The sequence below is a fragment of the Volvox carteri genome, assembly GCF_000143455.1.
Source record: "Volvox carteri f. nagariensis unplaced genomic scaffold VOLCAscaffold_42, whole genome shotgun sequence".
Lineage (NCBI taxonomy): Eukaryota > Viridiplantae > Chlorophyta > Chlorophyceae > Chlamydomonadales > Volvocaceae > Volvox > Volvox carteri.
This window is the reverse complement of record NW_003307585.1, coordinates 480,651-502,869: the sequence shown is the minus strand read 5'-3', so window position 1 is coordinate 502,869 and position 22,219 is coordinate 480,651. Positions and strand designations below refer to the sequence as shown.

Sequence of the window (22,219 nt, the reverse complement as noted above, 5' to 3'; positions counted from 1 at the left end):
CCTAGGGTTCTCAAAAAGAGCAGCTGGTTTTGGAGCTTGTCGACCAGTGTTTTTAAAGTTGACTGGCTATTTCATCCTGGACAAGTGATATTGTGGGTGGGAACATCGCCGTATGCATGTGTGCATGGTGGGTTATAGTATGGATGCGTGGGATCTAGCAGCGTTAGTGTTGGTAGTGGATACGAGTAGGAATTGCTAGTCTAAATGTCAAGAGGTTCCCGCAGAGCCAAAATGGTTGCCGTACTGCATGTTCGTACATCGAGTGCCGACGCGGCTAACGACTCCCAACCCGGATGCCGACCCAAATCGACCCAAATCAATTCCAGTTTCTAGATCGAAGCCAAATCCAAATCAGATCCAGTTTCCATAAGACATAAGATCTTTGAGAAAATAATGAGCGACCCAGATCTGGTGGACGGGGTGGCCTTGACTTGTCCCAGGCTTTTCAATTAATGTGACAGACCAGGGATGTGCTTTGAAAGGTGAAGGTGCAAACGAAAGGCACGGTAGGATAGCTTGTGCGATTCGGTCTCTCGGGTTTCAAACTTGGGTCAAACTTATGCCGTTTATTTTGAAACGATGTAGGAGAAAGCGACGGACGGGAACGATAAATACCTACATATGCAATTCACGTACAAGGATGATCTAGGACCAACAAAGATGATCGCTTTTTTTTCTCTGCTTGTTGCAGGAAATACATATTTCAGTTCGCGGATGTGTACTGTACTCGCCTGTTCCAGCCTTGCAAACGCAGCGCCTGGCTCACGGCTGCCTCTGCTGTCCTCTGCAGGTCCTCGTATTGCATGGGTGCCACAACCACGGTCGATTTGACGTCTCCAAGTTTGAATCCCAGCTTTGCGGCATTTGCTGCAAGCGCCTTATAGCCAGTAGCAGCGTTGGCCTGCGGGACAGAAAGACCGGCAGCGCGCATGAACAATTACAAAATCAGATGCGAACGAAGCTGTGCAGGACGGCGGCATGTTTTTTTCAAGACTGAAGCAAACCTGGAAGCTTTGTCCAGCATATGTCGCGAGTTAAAGCCAAAAAAGAGGATGTCCACATGACAGCAACTTACCTTCCCACAAACGACAACGGTGACCTGTTCATAGGTCGCAGTAGGCCAGCTAATTGAAGGGCCGCCGGGCTGGAGACCGCACAAAGATGCGGTGAGCTGCAGGGCTGCAAGTCTCTCGGCGGTGTCTTCTTCACCAAAACTGTCATTTTCTGTGGAGAGGCTTCCAGCCTTGGATGACACCAGTAAACGGATCAGGGGTGCGCTGGATTCCTGTGCTGCGTTAATCCACCGACGACATTCCCCTGGCATCTGCTCTATCTTTAAAATAAATACTAGTGGTGGCTTTCATTCGTCATGGAGGAAAGTATACCTCAAATGTATGCGCGCGTGAACCAGAAACGACCCCCGGGGCACTCCTTAAGGAAGGCACTTAAATTCCGCTGCAAGCATGCCTAGGAGATAACAATACAAATGCCATAAAAATGCTTACAATACCTCTCCTGCACTTTGCTAAGGAAATTGACAATTTTGGAGCATTGGGAATCGTTGTCACTGCTGCTGTTCAAATCCATTGTACGGCTTTAGCTCTTTTCATTCTTCTAGCGGCCGGATTTGGCCGCAATGGCGTTGGCGCGATTCCCTATCACTTGTGCGTCTCTGGCAGCTGCTGCTGAAATGTTTCAAGTGGGCACGAACAGTGGGTAAAATCGCCGGTCTTTCGCTTAGTCATGCGGAACAAATCGGAAAGGATCAGTTACAGTTATGTGGCTACTTATCTGCGTCAGCGTTGATGTCGATAAGACTAAGTTATCTAGTTCTTCTTTAGGATGCAATCATTACAAGGGGAACAGGGAACCAAACCACATCACTAGCCGTACATGCTAGCGGTTGACAAAAAAAACCTTCCCCAGGGCACGTACTCCAAAGCAAAAAACAGGGAGCCGTGCATTCGCAAGCAACCCAAATCCACAAATTTCCATGCCTTTAAACAAAAGAAAGGGCACAGCATACACCCGGACTCTCAGACAGGGTGCATGGACGAGAAGAAGGACAAGGAACCAACCCCCAACGCTAGCAGAATATGCACACAGACTCCCTGCGGGAGCCGGGCAGGTGCAAGTACCCGAGGGCCGCTTATTCCAAGCCTACAGCAGATTGCCGCCAACGACTTAAGGCACGAGGCGCACCCAGGGAGCCCTAGGTTGGAACACACTACCGCGACCCACGAACCAAAGCCACCATCAAGCTCCACATCACGGCCCCCGGCGGTCTTACCATCAAGGGTCTGTAACACAGTCCGAGGATTGCACGCCACGCAGGAAGAGTCAACGCTGCCAAGTACAGCAACGACCACGCCGTACACCGTCACACAAGGGCGGGGAAGCAGAGTTGGGGGTTCCCCCAAAGACAATACAACCGGTTGTGATTGTGGTTGTTGTTGTGGCTGTATGTGTGTGTGTGTGTGTGTGTGTGTGTGTGTGTGTGTGTGTGTGTGTGTGTGTGTGTGTGTGTGTGTGTGTGTAAAAGGGGGTATATCTTCATCCGTGGCAGCTACCCTGCGAAACCCTGCCTTCCCCGGTATTTCGGGGCACCCTCATCCAGTCACCCAAGTCAACTTCTCAGTGGATTGCTCAGGTTCCGCACCCACCACCAGCATCCAACGGAATCTGCCGGGTCTACAGCGGCCCAACTCCATTCCTGATCGGCTCGCAGGTTAACTTTATCCCAGGTCAACACCGTCCATCACCCAGGGGCGCAGTACCTTCCTTACGACCCTGGCAGGTGTTGATCCCGGGATCTCCCGGGGGCAATGGTCGCGCGTTACCAGTAGTGCCTAACCATGTATACTCCGATATATTCATGAGAAAGCCTCTACAACTACAGGAAACGATTAACCTCGTTAAGTACCACTTTTGCGATAAGATTGCATAGCACTATAGCATATTAATCTATATTTTATCCGCGAAGCGCGCGAATACGGACGGAAATCTCTAACTAATCGCGCCAACCTTAATCCGCTTAATCCGTCCTAATCCGCCGATATTTCCATATGAGATTGATTAAGCCTTGATCTGCGACTTTTAATCCAAGAGGAAACACCCCCTATGAAAGTCAGAGTTGACGAGCGGGACGTGATCGTCACTGTGACTAGTAACAGTAGTGATGGCCTGGAGGCACGGTTTCAGAAACTGGAGCGCGCCTTCGCCTACAGCTGCAAGCCCAGAGTGCAGAACGCTGCGGCGCAGGTCCTAGACGCAGCGCTGAAGGGTTTCAAGAAGTCTGAGAGCAAGCGGTTTCAGCAGCTGGGCACTGAAGACGCTGGACTCAACGCTGCGTCTACAGCTTTCGGCGTTTCGGCAGAGACGTTTGCCAGAAAAGCAGATGCTCTCATTACGCGGCGGAACGCGTCGGTCCACCCCTCTACGCTCGAGGAACTGAATGACGAGGTGGAGGAAGTCAGCCACATGATTACGCCGGCTGTCAAACAGCTGCTAAACTGGGAGTGCCGCGTCATCGAGATGTACGACGCTATCAAGACCGCTTTCCCGATGTACCTGCAGAAGGTCAACAACTGAGGTGGGAGCTTTGGGGTTTGGGGGAACCAGCACCCCTTGAATTTTTTGCATCTTAGCATAGCTGAATCAGGCACAAAGGCTGCTAAGATGCCAATCCTACCAGTTCAATGCTATCAGATTAGTGGAACAAGGCTACGATAGCGGTTTGGGACAAAGGAGGCTGAAGGTGGTGAGAGAGAAGGACAGCAGTGGGGGCGGCTGAAGACCAGGGAAGTCACGCTAGTGTGGGAGTGCAAAGGAAAGCGAGGTGGCATGAGGTTGGTCGCCGAGGGGGTGACATCGGACGGGAGGCGGCCATGTCCAAGACTCGTACCAACCTGACTAGTGCACCCACCCTTCCCAGAAGCTTGCATGCGGTGTAATCCGTAGGCCAGCTGGGCATGCTACTGCGGGGTTGCACTGCTAGAGGGTGGAAGCAGGCGATTTCTGGGATGAACTCCAGAGCACATGCTCCTCCCCAGAAGCATCATGTTAACAAGCGCCAACCCTGTTATTGGTCGTGCAGGGGCTTGGCGTGCATTGTAATGGCGCTTACCTCTTGCCGGCCACCAACTGTGGCTTCCTCGTACTGTGCTACCTGTGTCACCAGTGCATCTCCCATGGGGCTCTGGCAGGCCGCTTACCAAGGCCGCCGTACAACGAGGCTGCATGCTGCCGGTCCTGCAGTGGAGGAGGGCTCCCCGGGAGTGGGATGAGGTGGTGGTGGCGGAGGGGTGAGGACAGGAGGAGAGAGACATGAGGGTGGTGCAGTGTGGGAGGCACAAAAGCGACACCATGAGGAGCGGCGGCAGCGGCTGTTGCGTGTGATGCTGTTGTGGTGAAGTCAGACAGCAAATCGCAAGGCGGTGGCGTCGAGATCTGCGCAGGGTGGTCAGCACCATAAGGGTCTGCATGGTGGAGCGGGGGTTTGGATGCTCTGGGGTTGCGGGTGAACTGTGGTAGACCATTGATCTCTCAAGGAGACATGTTCGGCAAGGACTGCGTCTAGGTTTTTTGAAAACTCCGTAAGCCAAACTGCTGCTATGAACCTCTAAAATAAGTAGCGGTGCACTGGGGTTTGCTGTGTCCACGATGTAGCAAGAACGTGTGTGTGCAAGATGTTTGGAGGTTGCAGGGGTTGGGAATAAGGCACACATAGGGCTTTATTCAAAAAAATTTCTACCCATAATTTTTTTATGATTCCCATTCGTTATTTTTGTCAACTCGCCCGCTATTTTTCCGCTTGACAAGGCCATCATTTTAAGAATATCCAAAAATTGTTTTCTTGCTGCTTGAATTTGGTTTGTGGGCTTTAAAAACTACAATTCAAGTATGTTACTGCGGCCCTCACACTGTCAGCTGCATGAGTCGATGCGGATGTGTTTCCCTCCTTCAGCATCACACTCTGGGTACCGGGTAGCAGGGGTACAACCGACACGGGCCAACAGCTATGTTCACATGGGCCAACAGACGGACTTGGCTTGGAGATGCAGGGATGGGGGGCCATTGGTTTGTGGTTGTACTGTTGGGGTGGCGGCACACACGTGGGGAGAATGGGTGTTTATAGTAATCCAGGGGGCAAGGAAGCGTCACTTGGTCCGGCCCACTGCGTCCGGCCCACTGCGTCCAGCAAGCTAGAGAGGTTGGCACCTGCTCCAGCGACCGGAACACTCGCTCCGTCGCCGCCGTCTGCTGGTGCTGTTGAAGTTGGATTTGAAGCTGCGAGGATGGCGGTTGGCGTGCCCGTCACCAGGCACCCTAAGTGTTTTTTTGAAGACGTGTACCATGGCTGAAAATGGTGCAGACAGACGCCGCACAGCTCAAGGTTACAAGTGTCATTTGATGTCACAGCTTGGCATGGCCGTCAGGCCCCGGCCGGGATCACACTTTTTCGCGAGTTTGGTATCTTTGCGAGAAACGGTCGTGACAATCAACGGTCATCAACGGTCATGACATTTCTGACATGTCATGTCAGAGGTTTGTAGAGGCCAACGATCGGGGAATACGAAAGTCGCCAATGAATGGTATACACGCCAGCAGTACCTTGCAACTCACGGCAGAGGGCATAGGACAGATTTTAATACCTGCAACGCATGTGTAATGTCTTGCAGTTCGTTAGCGCGCGCTTCTGAGACCATGTCGTAACTTCGGAGCTAGTGGAGCTTGAACTTGTGTGTACGATGTGTGAGGTTGTGGCGCGCTAATATGACTATGTAAGCGGACCAAATTATGAACATAGTAAGCCTAGGTTGAGGTTGAAACTCCGATCCTCTGTGCCTACGCAAGTATATCGGACAGTAAAGTCAGCTTACGCTTCCCAGTTGTTAGGAGCGGCCTGGTTCTCTTTCAATTGGTATCAGAGCCTAGGTGATCCTCCTCGCCGAGCTCTTCATCGTCGTCGCCATCGTCTTCGTCGTCATCGCGCTATCGTGCCATCGTCTGCATCCTCTTCACTTCGTCTTTGCCCTCATCACTTCGTCTTCGTCCTCTTCACCTCATCTTCGTCCGCCTCAACAACTATGTCGAGAACGAGTTCCCGCTTCCGCCTCTTAACTTCCCTGCCGCCACCGACCCCGTGCCCGCGGCGCCCCCCGCACCCACCACGTCCGAAGCCGCTCTTCCCTGGGATCGAATCTCAGAAATCGCCGCCCATGCTGCCATCCGAACCTTACAGAATCGATCGTCACCGGCCAACCAAACCAACCAGCGCGGACCGGCTCCCCGCTTCAACCCCACTGCCAAGGACGCCGACCTCGCCTCGTGGGCCAACCGCCTACGCCTGCACTTCACGGTATGCGGCTTGCACGAAGACAGTGAGCCTGCTGTCGCCATCGTCCGCGCTGGTTGGTTTGGTTGGCCGTTGACGATCGATTCTGTAAGGTTCGGATGGCAGCATGGGCGGCGATTTCTGAGATTCGATCCCAGGGAAGAGCGGCTTCGGACGTGGTGGGTGCGGGAGCGCCGCGGGCACGGGGTCGGTGGCGGCAGGGAAGTTAAGAGGCGGAAGCGGGAACTCGTTCTCGAAAGACATAGTTGTTGAGGCGGACGAAGACGAGGTGAAGAGGACGAAGAGATGGCGCGATGGCGCGATGACGACGAAGACGATGGCGACGACGATGAAGAGCTCGAGGTCGAGGGTGAAGAAGGTGGTGTGCTCATGGTGTGATTGGATGGCCAGGGGGGCGTTGGGAAGGGTGGAGGAGCAGAGGGCGAGGTGTCCGTTGGCCAAACGAACGCGAAACGACCATGTTCAATGCTGGAAGGTCGGCGGAGTGTAAGTGGTGATGTTGAAGGAAGGATTGGGCGATGAAGTGAGCATGTGAGAATACAGAATGGTGTGGAGACGAAGGAACACCAAACACCGTTATGTAATGTAACGCACAGATGAACTTTTGCATCTTCGCAGCTATCAAGGGTGGTAAAGCAGATGTATTTAACACTTCACGAGGTGAGCTCCGATGTTAGGAACTGCCGCGTCAGCATGGAAGTCTGACCAAAAGGAGGGTAGGATTCGGGCTGGAATTAGGGAAGAGCTCTGTCGCAGAATTAGCCTGGATTTCATTCCTGACAAAAGAATTGGTCTGCCGAGGTCGGGAATTGTTCTGGCGGACCCGCCGGAGGTATTCGAATTGCGCTGTGGAGCCTCGGAATTGGGCTGTGCTGCGCCTGAATTGGCCTGTCCGGGTGTCGAATTAGGGAAGCACGGGAATTGTGCGACCGGGGCAGTCAAAAGAATTGCTCTGCCCGACAGTTTGTCCTACCCTCTAGACCAAAGTGTTGTACAATCCCGTAACCTAGGCTTGTTTGTGCAGCCTCTGCGAAATCTAGAATACCTACCAATATTTTAACCAGGCGCCTGCTTTTGCAATGTGACTTCATGCTTAGGTTAGGTACTACTGGTAAGGCACGGACCATTTAGAGACCTGTCAGGGAAGTGCCCCTAGCTGATGGACAGTGGTGACCTGGGATAAAGTTAACCTGTGAGCCGACCAGGAATGGAGCTGGGCCGTCGTCAATCCGGCAGATTCCGTTGGATGTTGGTGGTGGGTGCGGAACCTGAGCGATCCACAGAGAAGTTGGCTAGGGTGACTGGATGAGGGTGCCCCGAAATACCGGGGAAGGCAGCGTTTCGCAGGGTAGCTGCCACGGGTGAAGATATGGTCCCCCGTCCCACACATCATAAGTGGCCTTCCGTTTGCCGAAAGGTCGGTTCCAAGTCGATCCTGAGTCCGATTCGAATCTGCGTCATGCGAGTCCAAACAATTTTGCACAAGACATTGTCGTTGAGTGGGGCACTTTCGATGCTACTTCACTTTGAGTCCGGCAATGTATTGAACATCCATATATTGAAATGGCCCTTAGTTCGACCCCCTTGCCTTCAGGCTGGCCCGCGATCTGGGTCTCGACTTGAAGTCCACTCCCATAATAGGCCCAAAACTGAAGGTGAAGACAGGGAAGTAACAAGACAGGGAAGGCATTCGCCAACCTGCTACCTTAATGGCCCGATACATATAAAGTGTGCGAGCATAGTCCAGTGTTATGCATGTGATTGTCATTTCGACCGCAGAATTACAGCTGCGTCGGAACGGGAGGTGGCACGCTTGGATTGAGTAGTTGGGAGCAGAGGGATGCAAAGTGGTCCTAATCCAGGGGGTGGGTACCGGTCAGCAATCCTCTAATCTCAACAGGGGTGGACCACTTCTAATTCCTAATCCAGAGTGGTGGTCTAATCCATATCCTAGGGGCGGGGTTCTAATCCTAATCCTGTGGCCGGGTCCCAATCCCAATCCTGGGGGGGGGGGCCCAATCCTAATCTTGGGGCCGGACCGCAATCCTAACTCTGAGGCTGGGGTCGCAATCCTAATCCTCTTGGTCGTGTCGTAATCCTTATCGTGGAGCTGTTATCGTGTGACTGATTCGTTAAAACCTTAATTTTGGCTGGGGGCCCCAATCCTAATAGAAGGGTGCCGTGACACGGAAACACACAGTGCCATACAGGCGCGAGGCGATGGCAATGCAAGTGCGTAAAAAAAACCAATGCAAATTTAGAGCGGGTATATGATCAAACGAAGCAAAACTTGAAACATAAAAAGCAGGCTGACGAAGCTGCGCATCCTGGCCATTTCTGCAGTATCGTGCCATACGAAGAGTTTAAGCAGGGATACTGCGTCTAAACACCTTGATTCAAGCATCTGCAGATGCGACTGTGGAGCGGTCGAAGATAAAATGCACGTTGAGAGAGGTGATCCAATGGAACACCATCCACACTTGCAGCGCGCCAGAGATCTTCCATGCCATAAATACCAGGGGCTTTCACAGCTATGAAGCACAACCCAATAAGCAGGACATGCCTCGTGAAACGATGTCTACGTATGTTATTGAGCCAAAAGATGTTAACATGTGCGCATAACAATAGGCTCATTCATACAAAGCCCGAAGCCCGAGAATTAACAACAAGCAGGCAGAGCAAACACGTCCTTGGAAGGAGTAGCTGAGAGAGGTGATCCAATGGATCACCATCCACACTGGCAGCGAAGCAGAGACCTTCAATGCCATAAATACCAGGGGCTTTCGCAGCTATGAAGTACAACCCAATAAGCAGGACATGCCTCGTAACACGATGTCGACCTATGATGTTGAGCCAGTAATGTTAGCACGTGCGCATAGTAGAAAAATTATGCATAAAGTTTCCGACATTTAACCTACTAATATTTTATGAGGACGCATACCACGCGACTGCCTTTGGAAGCGTCCCTCAATGTCGTGCAGTTGGTTCCGGAGGAGGCGCGGACGCCATCCATACGTCTTCGTGTCTAGACCGTCCTCGTCAATTTTTGCAGATTGTTTTATCGCAATTTTACTGATCAGCAGACGCCTGTCAGAAGCATGGCTGGAGCTCCTGGAGCGTATGGCTTCCGTGATCAGGAGCATGAGCGCACACATCACACGCGACATCACTTAGTACGACATGGCATAGCAACTTTCTAACCCAGTCTGAACGGTAGCTGGATTCGATAGTCCTCCTACATAGCAGTATCCTAATTGCCAATCATTGCTGTGCCCTAATCTTAATCCAATACCAGTGTACTAATCGTAATCCTGGATATAGGTATTTATCCTAATCCTGGGGCCGGGTCCCAATCCTAATCCTGGGGCCGGGTCGCAATCCTAATCCTGGGGCCGGGTCCCAATCCTAATCCTACACTCGGGTCCTCATCCTAAACCTGGCCTCAACTTTGTATCCTAATCCTGCCCCTCTTTCCGAATCCTAATTCCTGCCTGACCGGTATCCGAACCCAATCCCTAATCTTTGCATCCCTCTGTTGGGAGGACAAGTAAGGGGCCAAGGTGCCGCTCGCTGAGGAGGTTGAGGGGGGAAGAGTCTGAGCACGTGATGGATTGGAGTGGATGCTGCCCTAGCCTATGATATAGCTGCAGCACCCCTCATTTTCTAGAATTACTAACCAAGGACGTGGCCACGTCAAGTACGCGGACAGAACTGCCAGTTCCAAATTGTCCCCCAACCAATTCGAACCCGCTCCTTTCGACATGTAATCGCTGCTATGCGGCGCAGTAAAGGCGGTTGAAGGTGAGAACCGTATTGAAATCATGCGTCACGGTTCTCGCACGTGTAAGCGAGGGTGCCCTGCGGGTTGCAGAAGGCCTAGGTATGTCATGATAGCCTTTAATTGTTCATACCATAACATTTTTTGTATTCTTCAACGTTCTTTAAAGTTAAAGACGCCTGATGTCATTGTGTTGCGAGACATGTTTCGTGGCGCTGGTATTTGGCATGCAAACGCCGAGAACACATGACCAAGAGATGCAATGGCAGCGACCAGACGAAGCGTGGAAGGCGATATGCATATGTTGATGCGATTTACAGACTTTATCAGCCCAATCGCTGCCAGTAGCCAGCAGGAAACCTGCTGCCATACAAGATCTGGCTGTTGACTAGATAATGCAGGAAGTTACATGTCTTTCATTGCTGCAATCAGTGATAGACATGTATTTTCGGGCACGCCTAAGGAAGGAAACAGTTCACTGGAATTTGGTGACAGGCTTGCAGCTGTCACCATTATCTGCGAATCTAACTCTCTATGTAATTGGCTAGTCACGTAACCTTCGTTGCACAAAGTAACCGGCAGACAACGGATTACAGCGCAGGATATTATCCCGTACGCAAGATGATTAGTACGACTAGCTTACCCTTCTGATGCAACATCTAGCGTGTTTGCTCCATTTGTGTTTCGATAATTTAAGGATCTTTGATTATGTTGGAGGCAGGGATTTTTATCAGCAAGCGATGCAGAGTTGGTGGTAGGTTTTGCTTACGACTTTGTTGGAGGGTCTTGACATAGATTGCGGCGCGTCATCATTACGCGGGCGCATATGCACTGAAAATTAAGACAAACGGGTTACTACGGATTATCGCCCTCGAGTATTATCTCGATAACTCGACCGCGTTTTGACAAGGTCGAGCCATAGTACACTGACATCGCTACGGAATGCAGCCCTCTCTTCAAACATGGCGCCGTCCTGTGACACAACAGGTGCGAAATTTGGAGCTGTGGATTCGCCGTCTTGTCCTTCAATACGCCTCGCTCATGCCCAATTGTTTTCGGCGCAGGTCCGGTGTCGCTGCTTGTCACGTCGGTTGCAAGGAGCAGTAAACATGTCGCAAGCTCATATTGTAGACCAACGGCCTCAGATGGGTACGTGGGATCTAGCTCAGCAAATAGCTGTTTGGCTTCGCATTTAATATAAGCAGTCCTATGCGACGTTTCTGCATGTAGATCTTAACATGTGTTCAAGTTTTACCACTCTTGCAGTCAATGTTTCGTTCAAGGTGGAGTATAAGTGCCCATATGGCCAAAGCTTAACCCTGGTCGGCGATACGGCGCCATTGGGCAATTGGTCGGCTAAAAGGGGACAACGCATGCATTGGAGCCGCGGCGACACATGGTCATGCAACGTGATGCTTCCAGCGGGGTGAGCATTCACATCCTGGGGTTGACGCAGCCATATGTTGTCTCGTCCAGCGACATGCGACATCATATATAACGAAGCTCGTGCTTTCCACTAAACTCTACGGGTCTCTTTTATTGTATGCTGGCAAACCCTCTGACGTACAAGCTGCGTTACCACGGCGTTGAGTTTGGGAGCTGCGCCCCTACCGCAGCTAGCTATGCACTCAACCTCAACATGATGCCACACCATCAACGATACCGATTCAATCTTTTCCAATTCTTCACACTCTGTAGACTGCGAACATATGCTCGCACGCAAAGTTACTGCGGATTCGCAGAGTGACTGTACTGCAATTCAGTGCCACTCCTTCGTTACAACGTTCTCGACTGCCGGCCATGCAGCGCTCAATGGATCCATTGGATCTTACATTTTCAATTTTTCGCAAGTTACAGCATACCGCACGTCACGGTTTTCACGCACGATATGGACTGAAGCGTACGAGCCGTCCATTCGTACGTTTTGCAGGTCCACAGTGGAGTGCAAGTATGTGGTCGTGGACGAGCAAGGAAAAGAGCAGCGATGGCAGGAGGGCAGCAACATGGTCGTTGAGGTCCCAACCACTTGTCAGGGTCTGCCCGTACAACGGTACGACGTAGGCATCTCGTGGTGCAAGGGCTATGGGAACTTCCGGGCTCAGCCTCTCAACGCTCCAGCTGCAGCTGCTGCGGCCGTCGCTGAACGATTGACGAAGGCCGCTACAGCCGCTGCTGCATCTCCAGATGCTGAGATGACAGCGGCAGCGGCACTGCCGAAAGGCGCCATCACTGTCGTCGCCGCTGCTCAGGCTGCCCCGGCAGCGGCAGCGGTGGCGGCGGCGCAGCCTACGCAAGATTCCTTCGCTGGCGTTGGATCCGCAACAGCTACAGCCGTCACCACGAAGCCTGCAGAAGCTGGGGCCCTAGCATCAACGATTACCGCCGGCGGCGAGCTGTCCATGACGGTATTGGAGCCGCCAGCGACTGTCAGCAGTAAAATCTCCACGCTAATCCAGGCCGCCATCAGCGTTGTACGGGTGCCTTCGTCGTCGTTGGCGGCGGCGGCGCCGCTGGCGGCAGCAGACCCGACGGCTTTTACCGCCGCCAAGTCGCTGACGTCATTCCAGCTGTCGCCGACTTCCGCCGCCGGCGAGCCGACGATGAGCATTGTACTGCCGTCCCGGTCTAAGAGTCCGCCCGTCAAGCTCAGTCTCAGCTCGAATTTCTCCAGGCTCATGGACATGACGCCAACATTGGCGCGCATCAGTAGCAGCGGCGCCGTTGCCGCCGCCAGTCTTTCGGACACTTATGCCGCCGCCGCTGGCGGTGAAAGCAGCGGCAAGGCGACGTCTTCCAACATCCAAAGTCACTATGTTGCCGACCTTGACGTGATGGCTACGACAGGCCATAGCTCAGCCTTCGATGTTGTGATGTCGCCCGGCAGCATCAGCGGAAGCGAGCGGGAGACGTCTCCCTCAACGGCCGCTTCCGGCCAACTGACGGCGGGGGCGGCGGCGGCGGCGGCGACGGCAGCAGCCCCTACCCCTGGTCCTGGCAATGCTGCCCACTTGAGCCGTAGCTGCAGTTATAGCTATGCCTTTGAAGACGGCGACCAGGACAACCGCAAGCGTTCTAACGGCGATGCGTCCGTCGCCCGACCGAATTCGTTGTGGGGCATGGAGTACGACATTTATGCATCAGCCTATGGCCTGCCGTACATGCACACGCCCTTTGATGTCCAGGCATACGCTGTGTACGATCCCGAGCCTTCATCCTCATTATCTATGTCGGCGTTGGGAATGACCCATGGGTCGTTCGACTTCCTGACGGCAAGCCAAGAGCGCGGCTCGGATCCCTTGGAGTCTGCCGTACAGGCCGCTCTGGGCTCCCCTTCTGTGCCGGCCGCTGCAACAGCCGCCACGTCTGTGTCTGTGTCTATGTCGAATTTCCTTTCAACGGACAGTCAGGGTGCTACTGCCGCTGGCACCGCGCCTGTTGTGGATGCTGCTCCAGATGCTGCTGTTGCTGCTGCTGTGGCAGCAACAGGTGCTACTGCGGTCACGGCATCGGCGGCGGCGGCGCCGCCGCCGCCGTCGAGTTCTGTCAGAGTTGCCGCTCCGGGGCCTGATGATGTCATCACAGCGGCCCCGTTGGAGACGTATCGACATATCTCCCGATCTTCGTCGACGGTCAGCGACTGGGCCGGTCGTGCACTGATCGAAATGAGCTCAGGCCGTTCGCTGATCGACGACGACGACAGCGACGAGGACGAGACAGCGGACGAGGAGGCCGCTTTCGCGCAGGCGCTGGCGGCACCGGTGGCGCCCGCCGACATGGCGGCGCTGTTGACGCAGCTAGGTACGGCACTAGGGCGCAGTGTACGGCTGCGGTACGACGGCATCGACGCGACGGCGAATGATCTCCTAGAGCTCGACCGTAAGATTGCGTTGGCGGCGTCAAAGCTTTACCGGCAGCACGACAGTGCCTTGACGGGATGGGTACGGAAGGAAACTCGACGGCAGCTGGCGGCGACGGCGGCGGCGGCGACGGCCACTAGCCGTCCACTTATGCCGAGTACGAACACCGTAACGCTTCTTTGACCCTCTGGATTGCTTCATTGTTGCTGCTGCTAGAAGGAACGGCTTAACAGCAGCACGGACGGACTCCACTCGTCTTCACAAGCAAGGCCGTTCTTAGGGGATGTCCTGCAATGCATTATGAGAATGTTGTTCTTTTGCTTTCATTGTCCCGTGTGTGACTGTGCGTGTGCGTGTGTATGTGGGGGGGGGGGGAAGAGGGGGAGAGAGAGCGCTGTTTACCTCTGGCGATTGTAGTTGTGGAAGGTCCAAGAAGCCTGAGGATCGTGAGAGGATCTGAGGATTCTGAGCTTGGTGGGTAAAAGCTGGATGAGAATTTGGCATCAGAAGTTGCTGAATATGCGGCCGAAGGAGAAGGAGAAGCAGGGTATGATGCTTGGTGCATTGCGGCAGTGGTGATGATGATGGCGGTTGTGTTGGTTGTAGTGGTGGTTATCAAGGACCTATCTTGGAAGGTCCAATTCCACCCCTATCCTCCGGGGAATGGGGGGGGAGAAGAGGAAATGAATCCGGGTTCCGCCATTGCCAAAAGGCCCTACTTTGCCCACAGTTTTTGTCGCGTCCTCAAGGACGATGACTTTGGTTCCCCTAATGGGGGACAGTGTGCCGGGGCGTCTTCATGGATGCTTGTCTATTTTCCAGTTAGCCGACAAGCAGGTTTATATATGTTACATTTGTACCTATTTTTCTTGTTATACACAGGGAGCTTGGGGACGATGATGGTGTTTTGTGTGGTTTGCGATCCTCTCTGGTCAAGTTGCTCTCAAGAAAGGAAGCGTATGTCGCGGTGGTGTGCTTTGAGAAATATGGACAGGGAAGTGTGTAAGGACAGTAACTTGGTTTATGGGTAACGTAGGGTCCCCGTCTGCGGTGTGTGCCTTTGGGACCTTGGGCCCGGGCTGGGGTTGGGGCTTCCCCGACATGTTACATGCGGATGTGTGTTTAGGCGTGTATGTGTGCAACTGTATGTGCGTCTGTTTATATGCTTTCATGTGCATCTCCGTGTGTTGGCGTTCCTTTCATAATTTTGCCGCTGTTTAGTTTCGCCGTGATGTGCTTGTTATTGCACAGCCATATCGCGACAGCCACACTTCAGGAAATAATAGGTATCCTAATTAGGTGTATGCGGTCAATGCGAGATGTCCTGTTCAGGCTACGTATGTTGTTGCCCTCCTGAAGCAGGTCGGAAGTGGACTGGTCATATCCAGTCTCGCCTCTTTATCTTTCTATCTTCCTTTCTTTTTCCTTTCCCAATTTTGGCGGACGATGATGCCCATGATGCTACATAAATGCAGCTCCGGCTAAGTCGCATATATATACACATCAGCAAAATGTACCTTTTGTTGTTCTGTCTAACCTCGTCGTAACCTGAGTTACAACGTGCAAAAGGTACACAAAAGAAATACAACCTCTGTTTTCCGTTCATGAAGTATTTTTGCCTCACAAGCCGCAACCGCGGCGTTGGCGTGTGTGTATGTGTGTATGTTTGTGCGTCTGTATCTCTTTGGAAGGGGTCGAGAGGCTGCGCAGAACATATCGTAAGGAAAACGTCATATCTATAAGAGCTTGTGTAGACGTGTCCGTCTTGGTGTGAGCGTGCGTATGTATGTATGTTAGTCTGCGTGACCTGATGGTTTCAGCGCTGGGGTCTTTCGCGTTGTACGGCAGGAGCCGGGTGATGGCGGCTGAGTGATCTCTGGACTCCTTCTGAATGCAAGGCAGGAAAAAATAGCGCGACAGGCGCTTTTCCAGGAGATATAAGGAGATGGGGGTGACTGTGTATATGTGTGTCTGTATGTGAAGAAGTTTTGTCTGGGTTACCTGAAGCGATGACTGGTTGACGGGAAGGAAGCTCACCCAGTTCAACTTGGCACCGCACCGCCAAGCACAACACTGCTGAGCCTTCCAAACTCCAAAAACCAGCCGTCTGCTCCAAATCTACTTGTATTATATTTTGACGATCTCGATTACCTGATCGGGATTGTATGGCACGTGTCCTACCGAATCCGCTGGTTTGGGCTACGGTGGCCTGTTTTATGCCGGTCTCGCTTGATGGTGGGTGCAAAGGTAGCGCGGGGTCGTTCGGGCGCTAAAGTGCAGGAGCTTTTGGGATTTCAAGGAGGCCATTGGGAGAGTGTCGCGCGCGCGAGTAGAGTGCGTGGAGAAGAGGTGACATTGTGAGAGGCGAAACAAATGAGCTTGTGGTGTTGCATCCTTTCGGGTGCGCGAGTGCCTGTCCTAAGCAGGCATCACGAGCAGCTGGCACTGCTTTGCGGTAATATCTCCTAACTCATGGCGCCCGGGAAGGCCGATTTCATTTTTGATAATTACCTTTGTTTTGTTAATTTACCTTTTGTTTTCCGCTTATTGAAGGGCGCCGCTGCGGTTGCGGCAATTTGGAACTGGCGTAGGTTAATGTGTACAGCGGAAAAGCAAACCTTAGCATCAACAGAAGAAGAACTTGATGCCGTTTTCCGTGCCCGTGCATGAGGGTGTGTTCGGTCAAGATAGACAAGGGCTGGGTTTGGTTGGTCTCCGTTGTGGGGGAGAAAAAATGTGTTATCGATGTACTGTTGTTTGGGAGGAGGAAGATTGGCGCAAGATTGGCGCAAGGGACGACGCGCGCTAGGGACTCTCCTCCATGATATCTTCCGTGCTGAGCTTTGATGTGGCCGGTCTTATGGGTGATCAGTCAGGCGGTGCGTGTGCATGGACTTCAGGTAGTGCATGCATCTGACTAGCTCCCTGGGGTTTGTCCTGTTTTCTCGCGTGCTCACTTCCTCCTTTTTCTGGTCGACATTGCTGGTATATGTAACTGATAAAAGCTATCTCCGTCGGCCACTTGTTCAGAGGTCAGGTCAAGGAGCGCTTAATCGCGCTCAGCCAGGCTCAGCCAGGTGTTGAACAGTCACCTGGCGCGGAGGCAAATGGAACTAAATAAGAGTACCACTCGCATCCATTCTGTTCTCACCATTCGACTGCAGCACGCATGTTATTAATGTTTGCCTATATGCACGAGGTAATACTAGCACACTTGGGTATAGGCGTCCACGAGTTCATGGGAGTCTTGACAGTTGTATTGTACGGTGTCCGTTAAGGGAATCCAAGGGACACGATGAGAGGTGGGGACGATTGCCTAGACTCCGTATCCTTCTCATGAACAGTGCATGCGTACTCCATCTTTGCCTTCGAAAAGTGCACTTGGAGCAAAAGTTGACTTGAAGGCCGTGTTCGACTAGCTGCCTTCTAGAAGGGAATTGTCTTGCGAGCTGATATGGCGGAAGGATCACCTGAAGCGTTCAAGGAACCTGATATTACTGTCGACTCGAAGAAGCTAGCAGTGAGTCGAGGTTTGGCAATGCCTGACCAAGTTCAAGGGACTCTTTTCCAATGAATTCAGAGGCCAGTATAAACAACAGCGTAATTATTAATCGAAGAACACATCTGGATGTAGGAGCTCAATGAGCAGAAGGACGCGCTTCTTTCGAAGGTTGCCACGCTGAAGAAGGAGTTACAGGACTGGCGGACAAAGCTTGACACGCAAGTTAAAACGTACAGAGCGGTAAGGGTGACGCACCGAAGTCAGCCAGTATTGGCAGGGGCGATTACTACCCGCCCGCGAAATTTCCCTGCCTGCAGGAAGTGGGCGACCTGCGGAAGACGCTGAACACGGAGGTAGAAGGGCTTCGGGCAGAGTTTATGGAATTGAAAACTGCGCTCAAACAGCAGCTTGAGCTAACGGCCGGCCTGGCAGCTCAGGTATGAAGGATAGCGGTATACGTACTCCCGAGTGTTGGGTTGACGTAAAGCTGTACGCCTGTTCGCGTTCGCATCGTGACATGCCAGGGGTTTCTGGTCCCACAGAGCGACGGTGTCACCTCTCTCTGTCTCTCACGGCCCACATGCAGGAGGTCAACGATGCCGAGGCTCGCCTTGCGCACCTCCAGGCCCAGGACTAAAACATTTCGGCGGACTAAGCCTTGGCATGGTTGCACGGAGATGGTGGGAGCCTTTCGGGGCGATGGACGCATGCTTAACACCGGAGCCTTAATGGATCTTTGGGACATGGAAAAAGTAGCGGTTTTATGGCGTTGCCGCACGCGCCGAAATGCTAGGGAATGACCCTTTTTGGTCCATCCCCTCTCCATTCGCATGCTTGGACCCACGCCTAGCTTTAGTGGCATGCTGCAACCCATGTCTTCGTTCCTTGTGCGTGCGCGTAGGCATGCGAAATCCGGCATGTCCGTATGTTCCCATCAATGTGGGCCGTTCTGTTTCATTTGCACGATTTCCAAGGTGATTTCTTGCCAGGGCATGTGGGCCCTTGGGGTCACTCTTGGGTGCGGGCGCAGTAGGGGTCCTGTTCATTTGCATTTGATTCAATATGCTTAGCGGGGTCGATGAGTCCAGACGGCTCCAGAATGCTTTAGCAGCGCAGGTTTTCTGAGCGTGCGCGTGTGGGAGAAGTTGGGAAGGCTGTGGAAAGGGGATGTGGGGAGGTTGCTCCGGAGCTGCGAAGTTTTGCAATCTTAGTGGATTTTGTGCTAGCCGTGCGGGCTAAGGCCGCGTTGGGGTTGGGGATGTTCCCTTCGGATGGCGACCAAGCAAAGGACTTGCAAGGCAGGACTCAAGTCTGTCTAGTTCCTGGACACCCGTGTACAAGAACAAGTGATGAGTCAGTTATTTACATGCGATCAAAATGTGCGCTTCAGGACGTACGGGTAGGCATGTGGTGGCTGGGTGGACGTGTGGCGTATGTCATGGACCTACCTTTTACCTTGCGCTGGTCGCTGTATTCCCTGTACAATCTTGCTTGGACGAAAGATACAAAAGTTCTGTAGAAGCCCATAGTTCAGGATTCCTTAGCTAAATTATTTTGTAACCAGTCCTTCTGAGTAACCTTCTTAATTCCACGGTTATGCGATAGAATAGCCTGCATTCTTAACCATGTTGCATCGATCTATAGTGCGTAGCAATCGGGCAAATGCTGTAGTTAATGGGCATTCGGTCGGTCGAGGAGTTCGACTCGAGATTGCTTGCCGCGCAGCAGGCTCCGCTGCCGGCAACACAGGGCCTAGCTCGCGCTCTGGTTACTCTTCTTCGACACGCAATGGACGCAGTTCAAACAGCGGCGACCAGGCAGCATCTTCCATGAGTTCCGCGACTTCCAGCGGCGATCAAAGCCAGCGAGTTGAACAGCTGCGTGAACTTGTTCAAGAAACCATTCGTCTCAGCGTGTCCACGGGGCCCCGCGGCCTCTTCCGCGCAGTTCAAGCAGCCCAGTCAATCGCTGCCCTCGCGGCGGAGTACCTGGCCAAGGGCAATGTCGACCCGCTGCCGGTTTTCCTTCGCAAGCTATTTGAAAAGCTGGGTGAGCGCGACCTTGATTTCGTCTCAGACAAAGGCCACCTCGTTGCCCGGGCTTCCTGTTCCTGCGTACTTTACTTCCCCCTATTCCCGACCATCACGCGTCCCCTCCACCTCTTAATCAGCATCTCTCCGGGTTCAGGCAACAGACCGGGTCATTGTTTTTCTTCTGGGGAAACCATTGCATTTGAAGCGCTTACAGTATAACAGCATGTCGCAGCGCGTATGCGTGTGCATGTGCGTGTGTTGTTGGGGAGTGGGGAAACGCCGGAAGGTCCTGGAGGCGTGAGGGAGGTGGACCACCTCTCCTCCATCCGAATAAAAAAAGAGCTATAGAAAGCTATAGTCCTCCACATCCCCACGGGAAGAGGACAGACCCTGACAGCCGTTCAATCTACTGCGCGTCATGCCATGTAACATCTCCTATGTACGGGGGCCACCAGTTCCCCCCAACCCCACTGACCTCATGACTGCCGTCGCACTACACCACCCATACACATACACATGCACACACGTACACACGCACACATACATACATACACACACGTTCATGCAGGTGCCACGTACATCAAGTTGGGCCAGTTCATCGCCTCCTCCCCCTCACTCTTCCCGGACGAGTACGTCCTGGAGTTCCAAAAATGTCTGGACAAGACTGATCCCGTGCCGTACAGCGTAGTTGAGCGCATCATCGAGCAGGTACGGCAACATCGTACGTGGCTCGTACACATGGATCGCAAGTCGCTCCAGGTTGTCTTACCTTTAAAATTCTTTCTCTCTCTCGCACACACACGCACACACATGTATGTGCTGCCTGCCTGCCTGCCTGCCTTTTACCTCGGCCCCCGGCGCTTGCTCTCTTAGTCCGCGTCATTACCACTAGCATCACTAGCATCAGCATATTATAATTGTCATCCGCTCATCTCTTTCACCCTTTAAATAACGGAACAGAACAGCTCCTCCCCGGTGTATTGAGGCCGACAAGCTGAGCTTCGACCGCTTGAAACGTCCATATGTTGATTTCACCCTCCGCGTGCTGGTTGGTCTGCTGCATCATTGTTTTCTTTTCTTTACCTGAAGTTCCCCTGCACCTCTGCACCTCTGCACCTCGCTGCTGTTTTCCCCGCCTTCCGGAACCCACTCGCGCAGTGAACTCACCTCACCTCACCTTCCCTCACCTCACCTCCCCTCAACTGAACCATCTTGTTTTTACCTTCAGGTCGCTCCTTCACCCTCTCACCCTCCCTCCCCCCCTGCCCTCCCTCCCTCCCTCCCGCCCGCCCGCCCTCCCTCCCTCCCTCCCTCCCTCCCCCCCTCCCTCCCTCCCTCCCCCCTGCCCTCTTGGCGCCCTCCTTCCTTTCTAATTAACACACAACACAGCAGCCACCGCAACCACCGCAACAAGTCCTCCGGCAGTTGGCTTTTCGTTGTTGCACCTGATAATCTTCCCCCTTATACATACATATATACATACATACATATGTACATACATACACACACAAACCCTCTGTCCCCGGCCCGCATTGCATTGGACGTTGGCGGTTAAGACAAATCAGTTGGGCGTTTCCTGGATTGGTTTGGACTGTTTTGCATACAGACATTTCCGCAAGGTGGTTTATGGGACAAAGCTCCGGAACCCCCGCCCGCCTTTTTCCCGCTCCATTTTCCCGCGGGACCGCCCCTTTTCCTGCCGTACACAGGAGCTTCGGCAGCCCTGGTCCAATGTGTTTTCCTCCATCGACCCAACCCCCCTGGCAAGTGCCTCGGTGGCGCAAGTACATGCTGCCGTACTACGTGATTCCAATAAACAGGTACGGCAGGGAAGGCGGGTCCCAGACACCTTCAAACCCAAACCCGCCTCCGAGACCAATTTGAGCTTTTATCGCCATTGACATTCCCCCGCTGTGTATTTTCCCGCCTTCTTCCTATTCCCCAATGGCTGCTGCCAATCTCGACCGGCCCCGGCCCCCGACCCACGCCCAAAACGCAGAGAGGCACACACACGCAAACACACACACACGCATACACACACCCAAACACACACACACACACACACACACGCGCGCAAACACACACACACACACACATACACTCGCAAACAAACACACACACACACGCAAACACACACTACGGAAGAGGCGCACACGTCGCTAGATTACGGAGCTCGCACCGCTACCCACATTATTCGTGCACACACTTCGGCACTTTGTTATCGTATCGCGGCTCAGATTAATCAAAAGACACACACACACCCACACGCACTAACCCCCCCCACACATACACACGGCTTCCCCCCCCCCCCCCGGCCCCCAACAGGTCGTCATCAAGGTCCTCAAGCCGGGTGTTGAGGACGTGCTAACTGCAGACATGTCCTTCGTGTACCTGATGTCGCGTTATTTGGAGTTCGTACAGCCCGAGCTGGGGCGACTGAGCCTGACCGGGGTGCTAGAGGACATGCGGAGCAGCATGTTGGCGGAGGTGGACTTCACGCAGGTGGGCGGGGGGGGAGGTCGGGGGGGTAGGGGGGTAGGGTTATAAAGGGGCTGGGGGGGAGGGTTTTGAAAGAGTTGAGGGGGGTTTAGCGGGGGGGGGTGATGTTATGTGCGGGAAGAACCGGCGACCTGGTCACACCTGGTCGTACAATTGGCACAGCGGTTGAAGGCCATTTGGGCAGGGGGCCCG

General features: G+C 53.3%; 4 protein-coding genes across 4 annotated transcripts in view; 3 read left to right on the top strand and 1 right to left on the bottom strand.

The window, feature by feature from the left end:
• Positions 1-703: 703 nt before the first annotated feature.
• On the bottom strand, positions 704-1,324 carry VOLCADRAFT_95186 (uncharacterized protein; the record flags this gene model as incomplete). Its single annotated transcript, XM_002954304.1, has 2 exons — positions 704-901; positions 1,076-1,324. 2 exons carry the CDS (start codon positions 1,322-1,324, stop codon positions 704-706), a joined length of 447 nt encoding a protein of 148 aa, XP_002954350.1.
• A 10,050-nt stretch (positions 1,325-11,374) lies between these two features.
• Positions 11,375-12,154, top strand: VOLCADRAFT_64732 (uncharacterized protein; the record flags this gene model as incomplete). The annotated part of the gene is made up of 2 exons (XM_002954377.1): positions 11,375-11,562; positions 12,067-12,154. Coding segments are annotated over 2 exons (276 nt in total), but the record flags the coding sequence as incomplete, so codon positions are not given.
• Positions 12,155-17,365: 5,211 nt separating this feature from the next.
• On the top strand, positions 17,366-18,460 carry VOLCADRAFT_121300 (uncharacterized protein). The gene is made up of 4 exons (XM_002954376.1): positions 17,366-17,513; positions 17,628-17,735; positions 17,813-17,932; positions 18,082-18,460. Exons 1-4 carry the CDS (start codon positions 17,448-17,450, stop codon positions 18,130-18,132), a joined length of 345 nt encoding a protein of 114 aa, XP_002954422.1. The 5' UTR covers positions 17,366-17,447; the 3' UTR covers positions 18,133-18,460.
• Positions 18,449-22,219, top strand: part of VOLCADRAFT_106354 (uncharacterized protein) — a gene marked incomplete at its 3' end in the record, with an annotated part of 7,452 nt that continues 3,681 nt past the window's right edge. Inside the window, exons 1-4 of the mRNA XM_002954375.1 lie at positions 18,449-19,544; positions 20,097-20,236; positions 21,238-21,348; positions 21,854-22,030. Coding sequence (XP_002954421.1) covers positions 19,121-19,544; positions 20,097-20,236; positions 21,238-21,348; positions 21,854-22,030 — 852 coding nt within the window. The 5' untranslated portion in view covers positions 18,449-19,120. The remainder of the gene's footprint in view (positions 19,545-20,096; positions 20,237-21,237; positions 21,349-21,853; positions 22,031-22,219) is intronic.

Bases quoted from the DNA above. Each gene is read 5' to 3' on its own strand.
- VOLCADRAFT_121300 (XM_002954376.1), top strand. From the start codon at position 17,448: ATGGCGGAAGGATCACCTGAAGCGTTCAAGGAACCTGATATTACTGTC. The intron at 17,736-17,812 runs GTAAGGGTGACG...CCCTGCCTGCAG, and splicing joins AAGTTAAAACGTACAGAGCG to GAAGTGGGCGACCTGCGGAA. The intron at 17,933-18,081 runs GTATGAAGGATA...GCCCACATGCAG, and splicing joins CGGCCGGCCTGGCAGCTCAG to GAGGTCAACGATGCCGAGGC.